General features: G+C 34.9%; 1 protein-coding gene across 2 annotated transcripts in view; it reads right to left on the reverse strand.

Moving 5' to 3' along the window:
• ZNF800 (zinc finger protein 800) overlaps positions 1-14,187 on the reverse strand; it is a gene marked incomplete at its 3' end in the record, with an annotated part of 45,534 nt that overhangs the window by 15,904 nt on the left and 15,443 nt on the right. Inside the window, exons 5-6 of one of the 2 annotated variants that reach the window (XM_080936543.1) lie at positions 10,843-12,535; positions 9,396-9,522 (exon numbers count right to left, since the gene is read on the reverse strand). In XM_080936543.1, the coding sequence (XP_080792669.1) occupies position 9,522; positions 10,843-12,535 (1,694 nt within the window). Of the gene's footprint in view, positions 1-9,395; positions 9,523-10,842; positions 12,536-14,187 lie in introns of those variants that run through there. The other variant, XM_080936542.1, reaches the window with a different exon arrangement.

Consider the following 14,187-nt stretch of genomic DNA (forward strand, 5'->3'; position numbering starts at 1 on the left):
AATTTACAATATAAGCATGATTGCAAACACCACTAGAGGACACTACAGAAAGGAGAGGATATTGAAATTCAGGGAGAAACAGATTTATTGAGAAGCAACATTTAAGCTGATACTTGAAGGATGAGTAAATTAGTCAAGTAATGAACATGCAGCACACACCTATGTTTAGGAAATCAGCTCTGGCAACAGCATAGAGGAAAGGTAGGAAATGAGGCTGGTTAAAAGACTATTAGGAAAGAGTATGTTAGAGACAAGATCTATACTAAACTACTGATGGGAGCGATAGCAGGAGTCAAACACGAATCTTTCAGGAGTAGGATACACTGATCAGTGATGGCAGCAAGAGGGTAGAGAAAAATATCAAGATACTTTCCAGGATTCTGATTAGCCAGGTAACTAGAGGGGAAGATGTGAAAACTATTCAACAGGTAACACATAAAAGAGGGATGTGTTGGAAAGGGCGAGAATATATTACAAAGGTAAGTTGCATTTTATAAAATTCAGTGGGTATGCATTAAAGGTAAAATAAAATGTATCAAAAATCATTCAAAGTATACTCATACAATATTCAGTTAATTACAGAGCAATAGTCAATATAGCACTTCTGTAAATTTGAACATGCAAGCACTACTAATAACAATGCCACAACTGTGAGACTCATGCAAAGAATGTAAGTATAAGCCACAGTAACATATCTAAACAGCAACTCATGGTTAAAGGCTATACTTATTAGGTGATGAACCCAAAGCCAAGATAGACTGTGGACTACTGGTAAACCTGAAACTGATGTCCTGTTCTTTTCTTCCCTTCTTTTAACATTCTCTTAATATATGTTATGTGCCAGGTATGGCACAAAGCACTGGCAACACTTGCCTGTAAATATGTTCTTAAACCCACAGCCTAATGTTTGCCAGGAAAAAGGAGTGGGGAAGATGGGTAGAGAAAGAGAGGAAGAGGGAAAAGAGAGAAGAATGGAGAGAGGGAGCACTTCCCTGAATTTCATGACTTAGAACTGTACATTGTTGAATAAGATAATAACAGTTGAGAAGCAAACTATTAAAGTGGTTCTGCCAAAAATGGCATCAAACTCCAGTACAAATTAAAGGACCATAAAATAACCGTTGTGCTAATTTAATAAACTGCTGTGTATCCTGGCTTTATCGTAGATGTTACATCTGACTTTACACTAAACAGTTAGAGTAATGCCCCCTCAAAAGGTAACGAAAAACATATGGCCAAGCAAGATAACCAGAAACTAGGTGCAAGAAAGTCTTTCAGCAGTAATTGATAGCAACCTCACTAATAACTGCAAGAGTCACTGGTGGTTTTTGACTCTTAAATGAGGGGAAAAAGGCCAAGTATAATAATGTAGTCTTTATATATACTGTATAGTTAATATATAAAATTCCCACAACAAACCTACATAGAAGATAGTTTCTAATATTATTTTATTGTTTTATAGACAAAACATTTGAAGTTGATAAGTAACTTGCCAAAATGTTAAAGCTGCAAGTAAATGAGCCAAGACATGAACCTGAGTTTGCAAACTCCGTGCTTTAACATTATTCTCTTTTCTCCGAAATGCAGAATGCTGTAAGGGACATCAAGACCAAACAGAACAGAAATCAGCTATGACAGTAAGTCAAATTCCAAAAATCATAAACAGAAAAGCAAGAATTCCTTAAAATTTTAGGATTGACTAAATTGCTAGCTCAAACTATATAGTATAACAGGGTGTCTGGCAAATAGTAACAACTTGTTACAGAATTACCTAAATGCAGCCATAGGGACCACAAGAACTCTTTCTCTGTGAAAATAAAAGGATTCCTATGACTCTACAAAGCCAGAGGTGGAAATGCACCAGAAAGTTCAAAAAGAAAGCAAACACTGATCAAAAGACTGTCTCTCACATGTTCTTAGTATGAAAAGGATCATTAATGCTGCATTAATGTAACACAAACATGGGCTGCCTTTAATTCTAATGTTTTCATGTATATTCGAACCCTTCTTACATTGTAGCACTATCAAGATTCCTTCTGCTGGGCTCAGGACCATGTTTTATGCTCCTTACTTTCCTGTAGTGATCACATGGCAGGACCAGCAGAGAAAACATGCCCAAAGACCAGTACAAGCCTAGCATGATAAAGAAATTTGCCCAAATATACGTAATTCAACTAATTATATTTTCCCTTTAGAGCCTGAACCCACACTACATGAGGAAAGAAAGCAGATAAAAGGTGCAGGAAAGGCAGGAAACAGAATTAAGTACCTACAACTATACTGAAAAAACATAGAGTGGGATATCTTTTTAAAGTAGTCTTAGAAGAGCTAGAAGAGAAACAATACTTCTTGCTGCCAAGACAGCGATGCCCTATCACTATAGTTGCCTGGATTCCCGCCCCCCCCCCAGCCCCCCAGATTTCATATCACCAACCTAGTGAAAATCTAGTGAAGTCAACTTGACTAGATTTCCACAAGGCCTGGTCACTTCTGTCTCTTACGTTCCTCACACAAAACTTTCAGAAAAACCTCCTCCCCTACCAGATACAAGCCAAACAAAAATATGTGCTGGCATCCAAATGTGCCTATACCTCCTATGCCTTTTCCCTTCCACATGCCAGCTTTTAGATGCTAGACAAGCTGAGTGGTAGCTGGCAACACAAGCCTTCTGATTCTCACATCTATTTTACAGTTTCTGTGGTTTAGATACTATGTTAATGAACCCCAGTTACCTAGTCTAGAAAGAGGAACTCAAAAAGAATGATAAACCTTAAAAATTAGCAACTTAGCTCTGAGGAAAGGAGTAAAGTGCCTATTGTGCAAGCATGAGGACCTGGATTCAGATCCCCTGTATCTACATAAAAAGTTCAGCATGGAAGCCTGTGTATGCAGCTCTAGTACAGGGATGGGAATTTGGGGAAACAGGTAGAGTCCTCCAAGCTAGCTTTAGTCTAACCCAGCAATAATCCATCAGTGAAATACCTGTCCAAAACATAAAAGTAGAAAGCAATCATGCAAGACACCCAATGTTGACCTCTGGCCTGCATATGTATGTACACAAACCAGTACAAACACATTTATCTGCATGCACACGTGCATACACACAAATTCCTCATTATAAATTCTATACTTTATTAACGAGCTCCAGAGTAGTTATAAGAAACAAAACTATCTCGTTTTAAAGTTCCTTATTCTATGTGTACATAAATGTTTGTGTGAGGATTTTTGTGGTAAATGGACTTATTTTCTTAGCATCACATCAAATGTTGACTAGTCAAGATGGTCAAGCACAGAAGTGACAATTGGAAAATATGAATCTGTCTAATGGAAAAATGGAGACCCACTGGCCTATCTCACACCCTGAACCCTGCCCACACAAAAGATAATGATCAGATATCCTCAACATGAAATCCACAGATGCCTGGTGGGCAGCACACCACAGAACTCCATATATTTAATAAGCAAAAAACATGAAAACAACTCTCCTACAGAAACTCCTATTTCTCTAAATATCTCTATGTAAAAAATCCCAGGAAGCTTCTTTCCCTAAACCTCCAACCCTTAACCCTCCCTTTAAATTCAATTTTTATCCAACTTGCCTACTGCTTCATTTTTTTTACTCTAGTGCTTTATTCCTTTTTCTCTTAGCGGTATTCCTTCCTTCTTTAGTCCCATTCAAAATCAAAGCTACCAGTCAAAATTGCACATACTTTTGAGTTCAGGGTTGCCACAGCACCTTACTATCCAACAAGAATCTCAATTATTTCTTAAAAACATTTGCAGAGCTGAGAATGTTCAACTGAAATATATGATTCTCTCACAGCTAATTTATTATTCTCAGTATATTCTCAAATAAAAGGGATCAAATTTCCATATTCAAAACCCTAATTATAAGGAAAACCATATTCTCTTAAAGTTATTTCTTACATGGCACTATCTCATCTGAACATAACATTATTAGATACTCTAAAAGTGTTGCCAGACTATAAGGAATAGATAGTAAAGGCAGAAGACTAGTTATTATTGCTCAAGCATCCAAACAGGTTTTTTTGGTTTTTTTGAGAGGTAGATAATTTAAACGTATCATTCTATCATTTAAACATTATTTCACTTGCCAGAAATATGTCTCAGATGCTAGACACAAGCTTTTGAGTACCAGATCATCATGAGCAACATAAGCCTATAATCTCAGCACCCAGAAGGCTGAGGGATGGGATGATCTTGATTCCAAGTTCATTCTGGACTATGTATATAGCAAGTTTCAGGCCACTCTAAGGTACACAGTGAGACCCTATCAAAAGTAGAAGGGGCTAAAAATGCCATTCAGTGGTAAAGCACCTTCCTAGCAATTCTCAGCACCACCACAAAGCAGCCACATTTATTTAAGATTTCAATGATTAGCCCAGGCCCTAACAAGATTAAGAATGGTCAGGTTTGTGAGCAAATTCTCCCAGCAGGTAATTTTAGCAGCAGGACCTTGGCTGAAATTTGGGTTGCTGCCATTACTGACTACCACTGGACTGGCTTCTAATGGAAGCAATTTCTTTATATCTTTGTAACACATCTATCAGACATTCCCCAATTCAGGTAGAGTGCTCCTGAAAAATCTATTCTGCCTGAAAAATCTATTTGAAGAGAATTCCTTCAAATAGTACTACTTATCTATAAGGCTTGTTGTAGTTTTTCTATTAGTATTTGTTCCATGTCAGTATTTTGCACATGACCAAAAATATTTGTGTGTCAGAACAGATGCCAACAAGATTTTTAAAACAGATGGTTATGGGGGAGGGCCATAAAAACAAAGCTCAGTTTACAATGAACATTCTTCTTGAAACTCCCTAGTATCTTTTTAAGAGCAATGAAAAATTAGCTTTAAGAAAGATAAGCTACTAACATCTAATTAAACAATACTTTATAGCAAATATGTTGGATTTTATTCCAATTAAGTACAAAAGCAACAGAACTGGTAATGTAACAAAGTTGTCTTCCAATGCAGAAGTTTCCATCTAAATTTAGTAGTAATGATAAAGTTCCCATCTGTCTGTGCCATTCAAGTCTTCTCTAATACCAATAACATCTAACATTTATAATAACATGCCAGGCACTCTTCTAGGAGTCTTGCATGTAGTTTTCATCTTCTGGAGGGGGAGGGAATCCCATGAAGTAAAATACACTGGTTCAATTACATAGGTAAAATAACTAAAGCAGAAAGAGTTAAGAGTAATTTGCAGAGATCACGTGGGAAATAATTTGTGGATCCAAAATTTTAACAGCTAGTCTAGCTACAACTCATCATGAGCTACCAGTAAGATAGCTATGTGGTGCACTGTCCTGCACTTGATGAAATGTGTAAACACGAAGGTTGGGTTGACTAAAGGTATACACTTTCTTAGTAGTTATGCTGTTTGAATATGTTACTGAACTTCGAGCTTCAGTTTTCTTTCTGTACAATAGTGATAATGAAGGGTCTTCCTTCATAAGTCTGTCAGTAGTGTTAGAAGCATTATGCCTGTAAAGTGTTGGCAGAGTGCCTGACATGCATGACTGTATAAATACTACTGGCTCTCACTAAGACTTATCTTTATTTTCATAAACTCTTCTTAGAGGCAGTAAGCAAAAGTCACCAATATTGAGAGAAGCTGAAATGCTAACACACACCTGTATCCCAACACTAGGGAGGCTAAGTTAGGAGGCTTGTGAATGTGAGGCCAGCATGGCAAACCCTTAGGGGCTTAGATGTACAGGAGAATTAGTTACATTCTCAAGACACAATCAGTCCCCTGACATCAAAAATACAAAATCCAAACAAATGATTGCAGAATAAACAAACACCAAAACCTCTATCTTTGGGCTTTATTTCTAACTAGATACAAGTATGGTTTTTACATTTTCCTTTGCTTCTGAATGGATGATACCAAAAATAACCAAAGAAGCTGGAAAACATTTTTCCTCCCAAATCCAGTGTGAAAACAATAAAGATTCAGAGGAAAATGGGCTGAATGCTCTTTATCTCCCCAAATGTTTTAAGTATCTCAAACTAATGATCTCTTTTAATCAAACGGAAGAGAAAAGATGAGGTGAGAGCTAGAAGCTAGGGAAAAAAATGATCCAGACACAAATTAGACAGGATGGATAATTAGAAAGGGAAATTACTGGTTAGTATGTTTAAGGAAAGCATGCCTTATTCTGCAGTTTACCATGTGCCTAATGCTTCAGAACCAATCAATGGGCTGCTTCTAAAATTGCCAATCTTCACATTTTAGCTCATAAAACCAGGAAGGAAAAAGCACAGAGCACAGGAGTATTTTTGTCTAAGAGCAAAACCAACATTATTCTTTGTAGCCGATGCATACTATGTAGAGCTGGCTTCGGATCAACTCTAGTAACTATGGCTAAATCATAATCCTCATAATGAACTATGAATTCCATTAGAAAACTAACTTTTACAACTCCAAAATAGGGATCTAAAATATTCCTGTGGGCCACTGCAGGAAACCTAGTAAACTAATTCCTAACCCATAGGGACATTTCTACATCATGTTATTTGAAGATTTTGTCATGTCACAACAGGTAATGATTGTGTATGTGTAGTCATATACCTATACAGCAAATCTCTGCTTTCACAATATAAAGTCATAGCAAACCACAGTTTTCCACTGCTGCATCCATACTTTTAAAGCATAGTAGAAGAATTTATTGCTTATAAATCAATATAATTTTTTTTTAATGTGAAGGTACTTTTCAACAGTAAAGCAGCCTGCACAAACCAAAAACCCAGTTTCATACAAACAAAACTGTTAAAATTTAATAACTATGTTTCCCAAGAGGTTCTTAAAAAAAAAGATGAACAGCAAATCCACCTGTGCATTCTGATGAACACTGGTCTACTCTCAGCCAGAACTCATCCCGTTCTCACCTGTACTACCCAATCCAAACAAACTGAGGGATAAACTCTATCTGCTACTGTTTCTGTTCTTGCACCACACTTAGGAAGAGAAGGTGTCTTTAGGTAGGAAGATAAATTATTAAGAAATTTTATTTTAAAATTTCATAAAGATATATTTATTTATTCTAAAATCTTGACTACAAAAGAGGGACAGGAACTCATTCCTTCCAGTTTTACACTAGGAATCAAATATTATCTAAAGTTGTCATCTAAAATTTTCCTGCCTTTGCTTCCTGAGTGCTGGGTTATAGACATGTGCTATTATATCTGGCTTAGAAAAGAACAAAAACTCTTGATCATATAGTATCTAAAATGGACAAAGTTTCTATTACCTCACTTTACACTACAATAATAAAAATTTCTATGAACATTTGTTCACATAGACTGTGTGCAGAAAAGTTTTGGTACAATAAATCCAAAAAGTAGGGACATGGGTCAAAAATGAGTAAGAAAAACAAATACTTACAAATACCCTTGTTTGTTCTAAGCTGGTCCCAATTTAGCCTCTGTTCTGTCCACTATAACAAAATGCCACAACCCAGGTGCTTCTAATTCAGGCAAGTTATGACACAGCACTCACTTTTCTATAGTGGCCTAGGAAAAAACTCTTTTGAGGACACAGGAACATGTGTTTTCTTCTTATAAGGTCCTGTTCTGTGGCACAAGAATTAAGGAGGAAACATACTGTGAACAATCCTGTAAAGCTCCTATGTGGAGAAAAGGTCTTCTGAAATTTTCTTCCCTCCTCCAACATCAAGCTATTTTTCTTACTTTACTACAATAATTAACAAGCAAAACAGACTGAAAAAGGTCAAAAGAGGATGTATTGTGTGTAGGAGTGCACAAAAAGATAACACCTTGAAAATGTCAAAAATACAGGTTTAATAATGTGCAACCAATGAAGATGGTTTATAAATTAAATGCCACCTACTACACATTTGGTCCCTAAATATATTATGCTATTAGTCATTAACGTTAGACCTATAAGTACAAATTTTCCATCTGTGGAAAAGTAATCTGTTTTTAAATTAAAGAGAAATCATTACTTCTTAAAAATAAAACTATCAGGATATAATTCAAGTGTAGGTGCTCATAGTCACTGAGTAAGTATGATAATAAAACATTTAGGTTTCAACCAATGTACCTGTGTTAAAGCACATTTAGATGAAATAACTTTTAGTCTGGTTTATTTCATCATATATAGTACATTTTTCCAACATAAACATGTACATTCAATATAGAACATTTCCAGCAACAATTACAGTCTTTCTAAATTCCTTTCACAGTATATTTTAGTGCAAAGCACTGAGAAGGATAAATGTTTTTCTACCTATAGAAGCATTTTATTATGACCTTCTAGATCTTTGACATTTAAAAATTTATACAAAAAGAATACAGATGGACAGGGTCCATTCTAAGTACAGCTGTGAACCTGTATAAAAACATGGTATATTTTCTGCAGTACCTTCTAAAATAATTTGACACAAATTGCTAAAAAATAAAATATTCCCTAAAGTACAAAATATTGATACACAAAAACCTGCCCAAAATTTCATAAAGATAGATGTATTTCTTTTTTTCCTAAAATCTTGATTACAAAAGATGGACAAGAATTCATTATTTTCAATTTTACAGTAGGAATCTAATATCTAAAGTGGTCATTTAGAATTTTTGTTTGGGAGAAAAAAATTAAGATGGACACCCCTATCTTCCTTTTCCAGCAACATTTAAAGAAATAAAATAGAAACATAAGAAGTGGTTGCACATAGATTGTCTGCATCTATAAAATATCAGTAAGCTATTTATTACCTTCATATAAACAGTAGTAAATGTGTGTTCTTTAAAAAAATAGGAACTGAGAAGTAAGATTGCATCTATCATTAAAGTGCTTTATATAAAATTTAAAGAAAAATAGGGGAATGTTTAATTTTTATAAAAATGTCTGAAGTTTACAAATGATAAATGTAATGGTGATCTATGCATAAAATAAAGTGGAACTTTTTGTAGTATATACGTTAGAACAAAACTTTTAAACATTTAAGTGCTAAAGAGAAACTCAATTTAAATGGATTCAAAATAATTATAAATATTCAGTAGGCTACTAAATATTCATAATGTATTGATACTAATTTGTCTTTTGGTCCTATTAACATACTTTCTACAAAAATTATATTTTTCTATACAATCTAGATAAAATTTTGCATTAGATAAAATTAGATAAAAGCGAAATAAACTTAAACCACTAAAAATACAAAGATTATATCAATTGAAAACTATTATTTCCTTCAGGTTGTTGATCATTTTAATCAACATTTTTGTAGAGATTGCAGACCAATACTCAAGGTCTATGGAGACAACACAGACACCACAGCTACTCGGAAGGCTGCAATGGGCACTGCCTTAGAGACTGGTTAGGTGGTTATGGTTTAGTCAGAAATCAGCAGTTACAGTTGAAATTTTATGAAAATGTTCTTTTTTCCTCATAGTACCATGTGAAGACGTTTAGTGGTTCTAACAATTTAAAGTCTTTCCACAAAAATGAACTCCAAACCTTTTCGTACATCACTTGAAGTTATCTGAGGAGAAATAGGAATAAATGAACACTTTTGAGTTTACCAATAAAACCTTGTCTTAAAATTACACAACAGAAATCACTTCTAAAGGATAGTTTCATCTTAAGTTTTCCACACAAGTAAAAACAGTGTGATAATCAAACCACATTAACATACTAAGCACTCAAACTAAGAACTTTACTTCAGAGGTTGTATCTCAAACTTATATAATACTAGGGACATTAAATGTCTAAAATTGCAAGGGGCACAGGTGCTGCCAACAAACCTTAAAGTATATAGACTTACAAAACCAAGTATAGAGTACTCCCTATTTTATATCATACTTGATATTATTTAATTCGTTCCAATTTTTCTTTTAAAAAGTAGAATTGTTCTTTCTTCCAAAGAGGGGTTTTGTTTTTTGCTTTCCTTTTGTTCACAATCTCTCTCTCTCTCTCTCTCTCTCTCTCTCTCTCTCTCTCTCTCTCTCTCTCTCTCTCTCTCTCTCCCCCCCCCTCTCCCCTCCACCCTCACTCACACACACACACACATACACACACACAAACACCACTACTGAATAATACTAACTACATTGAAATGAACACTTAAACGTTTATTAAACAGAAAGGGAAACAAGAATATATATGTACCTAAAAAAATCTTTCCCTATAGATCAAAACTTTAAAACTCACTAACATACTCTCCCCCCCCCCCAAAAAAAAATCAAATGTGTGTTTACTAACTTTCCACCTTCCCCTGGAGGTAATGTGCTAAAAGTAAATAATAAATGTTAAATTTCCTAAATTTCATCTGGGGATTTTTTTTCTAAGTACTATACCTTATTTAACCATTAAAACTTTTTACAATAATTACAATGCCTTAAAATGTTTTTCCTATAATCATCTCCTTCATAAATTCATTCTAATATATTTAATTTTCCTACAATGCACTAGGATTAGTAGACTAAATAAAATTAGTAGACTAAGTCAAATTAAACCTGTGCAAGTTAGTTAAGCACAAAATTTCTATATAAACATAGACTGAAATAAATGTATATATTTTCCAATGCTAAAACAGAAACAAAAGTTCTGACCCTGTGTCATCTACCTACAGCTACACTGCATTGTCCTGTGGAAGGAAAGTTCTAAAATCAACTGTTCCCAAGATACTGGAATAAAGGTCACTGAAAGATTAAGGCAATAACCATCCCCCTTGCAGTTCCTACTGTGGTAAGATTTATGGAAGAAAAATATGTTAAAATGGAACCAGCTATATATTATGGCCAAATGATTTTGTTTAGTTCGATGAGGGGGAGGGAAACAAAACTCTGTAACTGTTCCTCACCAGACAAGAGCCTTAGATCTTGTACTTCGGCCTTTGGTTTTGTTTCCTTCAGGTGAATTGGTAGCATTTGCCTTATGAGTTTTCTTATGATGCTCAAGGTAAGTCTTTTTGGCAAATGCCTTTCCACATTTATTGCATCTGTGAAGAGAAAAGTTTTTTGTGACTTTCACTTCAATACCGACGTCGGCTACTTCATACTTTTTACTAGGAGAATTGGAAGCGCCATCATGTTTTGAATCATTATGTTTTGCTTCATCCCTTGAAGGGCCTCTTTTTGCCACTTTGTTTAGAACAAAATCAATAGGCTTTTTTATAGCTCTGATCTCTAAACTGGCTGTTATTTTCCCAAGGTAACGAGATGACTTCTTATGAACCACGGTTATATGTCTTATCACATCACGTTTCCGACGAGTTTCGTAAGTGCAGAGAGGACACTTGTAAAACTTAACATAAATGTTATTTCCATCTGTGTGCAACTCAATGTGTTTAGTCAAGTTCTGCTTGGAAGTAAACTGGCGTTTACAGAGTTTACAGTAAAGTTGCTTAAAGTCAAAGCCAGCTGAAAGTTTTGGTTTCCTGGTTTTTTGCTGGCCACCTGCAGCTGAAGGACTAGCTGATTTAGGGCTTTCAGAGTCCTGTTTAACTTTATTCTTCTGTGTTGCTGATGTGCTCTTTTTTTCATTTGAATGATTTGTTCCCTTTAGTTCATTCTGTGGAGAGTGGGTAATGGAAGGGGGTGAAGACTCTACAGAATCTCCTGGCTCAACTTTAACTTTTACTTCTGAACTGTTGGCAGTATTATTAGGGCCTTTCTCTCTTTTAGAGTTTGCTCCAGAAAGGGTTATCTTGTGGACAATTTGCATATGTCTCTTAAGCATTATTTGTGAACTGTATTTCCTCTTGCAAAGGAGGCATTTGCATGCAGTTAAATTGTATTCAGCCTTTGAAGACTTTTGTTTTCGAGTCTTAAAAGATTTTTTAGGAGAAGCAGAATCCAGGAACAAAGGTTGCCCAGGCTTTGTCGCTATATCAGGAGTAATTGAATCCCTCCTTAGTCCTCTGTGAACTTCATCAAAATGCCTCCTTACATTCGCTTTTGTAGCAAATGATTTACAACAAACTGGACAGCTCCTACTTAATGAAACTAGAACACTCTTACTGCGCCCTTTTGAAGACTGATTTGGAGTCTTCCGTGTTTCAATGTATTTTTTTAATTCTTCCATCTTTTTCTTGTGTACTTTTCGAATGTGACGACGGACTCCTCGTCTAGAATTGAATTCTTTTCTACAAAGACAACATATCAATTGGTGACCAAGGTCAGAACTGTCAGATGTCTCCAAGTCAGCCTGTGATTCCTGAGGTTGCTCCTCAGTGGGAGCTGTGGCTTCATCTACAACAGTCTCTACAGGAGGAGGCTCTATGGCCTCCACCACCTCTGTATCTGTATCAGGGACTGCTTTCGGCTGTTCTGAGCTTGTCTCCTGTATTTGAACTTCAGTTTGTTCAGGGGTACTGCTTGATTCTGTCACTTCAGCAGGATTATCAGTCCTTGAAATATATTGAAACACTGCATTTTGATTGGTTTCTATAGGTTCTAGCTTAATAATATATTCTCTCTTGTCCACTCTTGGATATATGGCTTCTAGGAGATCACTTATGGCTTGACTTTGTTTATCATTTACATCAGGAAGATCTGTTAAGGAAAAAATAATAATTGCATTTAATCTGAAAGAATTAACTTGTTCTAACCCTCTAATATTTTAAAATATATGAGACATTAGTAGTGCATGTATCTTTTATTGCATTATCTACTTTTCAGTATTTTGTGAACATAAAACCTAGTTATTAACTAAATTAAAACTTTGCTTTATCAAATGAGAAAGATATAATCTGAAGAGCTACTTCTGTTTCTAAGTTCCTTTATTATAAAATACACAAGCACATGGATCACCCTAAACAATAAAAATACTAGCACTCATTTTTCTGAAATTTTTAGAGTACAAAAGCCAACGCAAATTGTTATAACCCAGAATGGATAAAGTATCAGAAAGGATGTTACTATGCATATGATTTTTAATAAAATATAGTAGTGTTCTAGTTAATGTAAACCTTAGTAAACAATGCAGATTACTTCCACTGGGGCAGTTGAACATCTCACAGAAATAAAATATTTGCAAGTCAACATAAATGGCATGAGGTATAAAAACCCAGTCTTACACAATTTTCTCAACATGTCAATATTTTAATAAAGCAACTGGTTAAAACTATCCATTAGTCTGGTTCTGCTTATTTATGCAATGCAACCCATTCAATAGGCAGCAAGGCTGGCTGTCATCAGTTATGGTTCCACATACAATTCTAAATTCTAGTTTCTCACAGAATAGTAAATCTAGTAACTTCTTAGAAATCATTGTAATTCTTCTCAGCCTTTCTCCTTTTCCTCATTTCTCATGTGTGTGCTTGGTATATGTATGTTACATATGTGGGTATTTATGTATGGGCATATGTTATATGTGTGTATGCATATAGAAACTCAAGGTTGATGTTGAGAATCATCCTCCATCACTTTCATCTTATTCATTGTGGCAGGTTCAAAACTTGAACTCACTAATGTGTCTTGCTAGTCAGCTTGCTTCAGAGATTCCCGTCTCCACTTTCTGAGGTTGAAGTCACAGACAGGCCACCAACCCACTCTGCATGTATGTAGGTTCTAGAGACACAAACTCCGATCCTGGAGCTTTTGTAACAAGCCATCTTCCCATCCCTTATTTCTTTTTATAAATAGTAATGCAGTGTGGTAACACTTTCATCGAAGTATATGTAGAACCATCAAAAAGAATGCAAAAACTCTGGCAACTCCAGTTATCAACTGCACTATATAAATTACCTCTATAACTTAATATAGTGAAGAACACCAAGAAATCAAATATTACTTCAATTGAAATGTTAGATTTTATACTATTTTCTCTAGACTGCCTTTTAATTTACAGCTCAGTAATAAAAAGTTTAATACGATCAAATATAAACACATGGAATATCTTAAACACTAAAAATGTTATTACTTTTAGTCTCAAAGTTTTCAACCAGCAAAACTAACTCAAAGGTTCCATAACCAGAAAAGAATAAAGCACCATAATATAAGGTGAACATTTTCTTAAGTTCCCATAAAATACAACCATATTCCTTATGTAAAAATTTCTAGACAAGTATGAGATATTTATTTTATTTATTATCTATCCTGTAATACACTTTACCATAATTTAGCAATAATTAAAGAAATGCCTTATTATTCAATTTTTACATTATATCTTCCTACCAAAAACTTGAAAAGATGTGAGTTTAAGT

Source organism: Micromys minutus, assembly GCF_963924665.1.
Source record: "Micromys minutus genome assembly, chromosome: 23".
NCBI classification, from domain to species: Eukaryota; Metazoa; Chordata; class Mammalia; order Rodentia; family Muridae; genus Micromys; species Micromys minutus.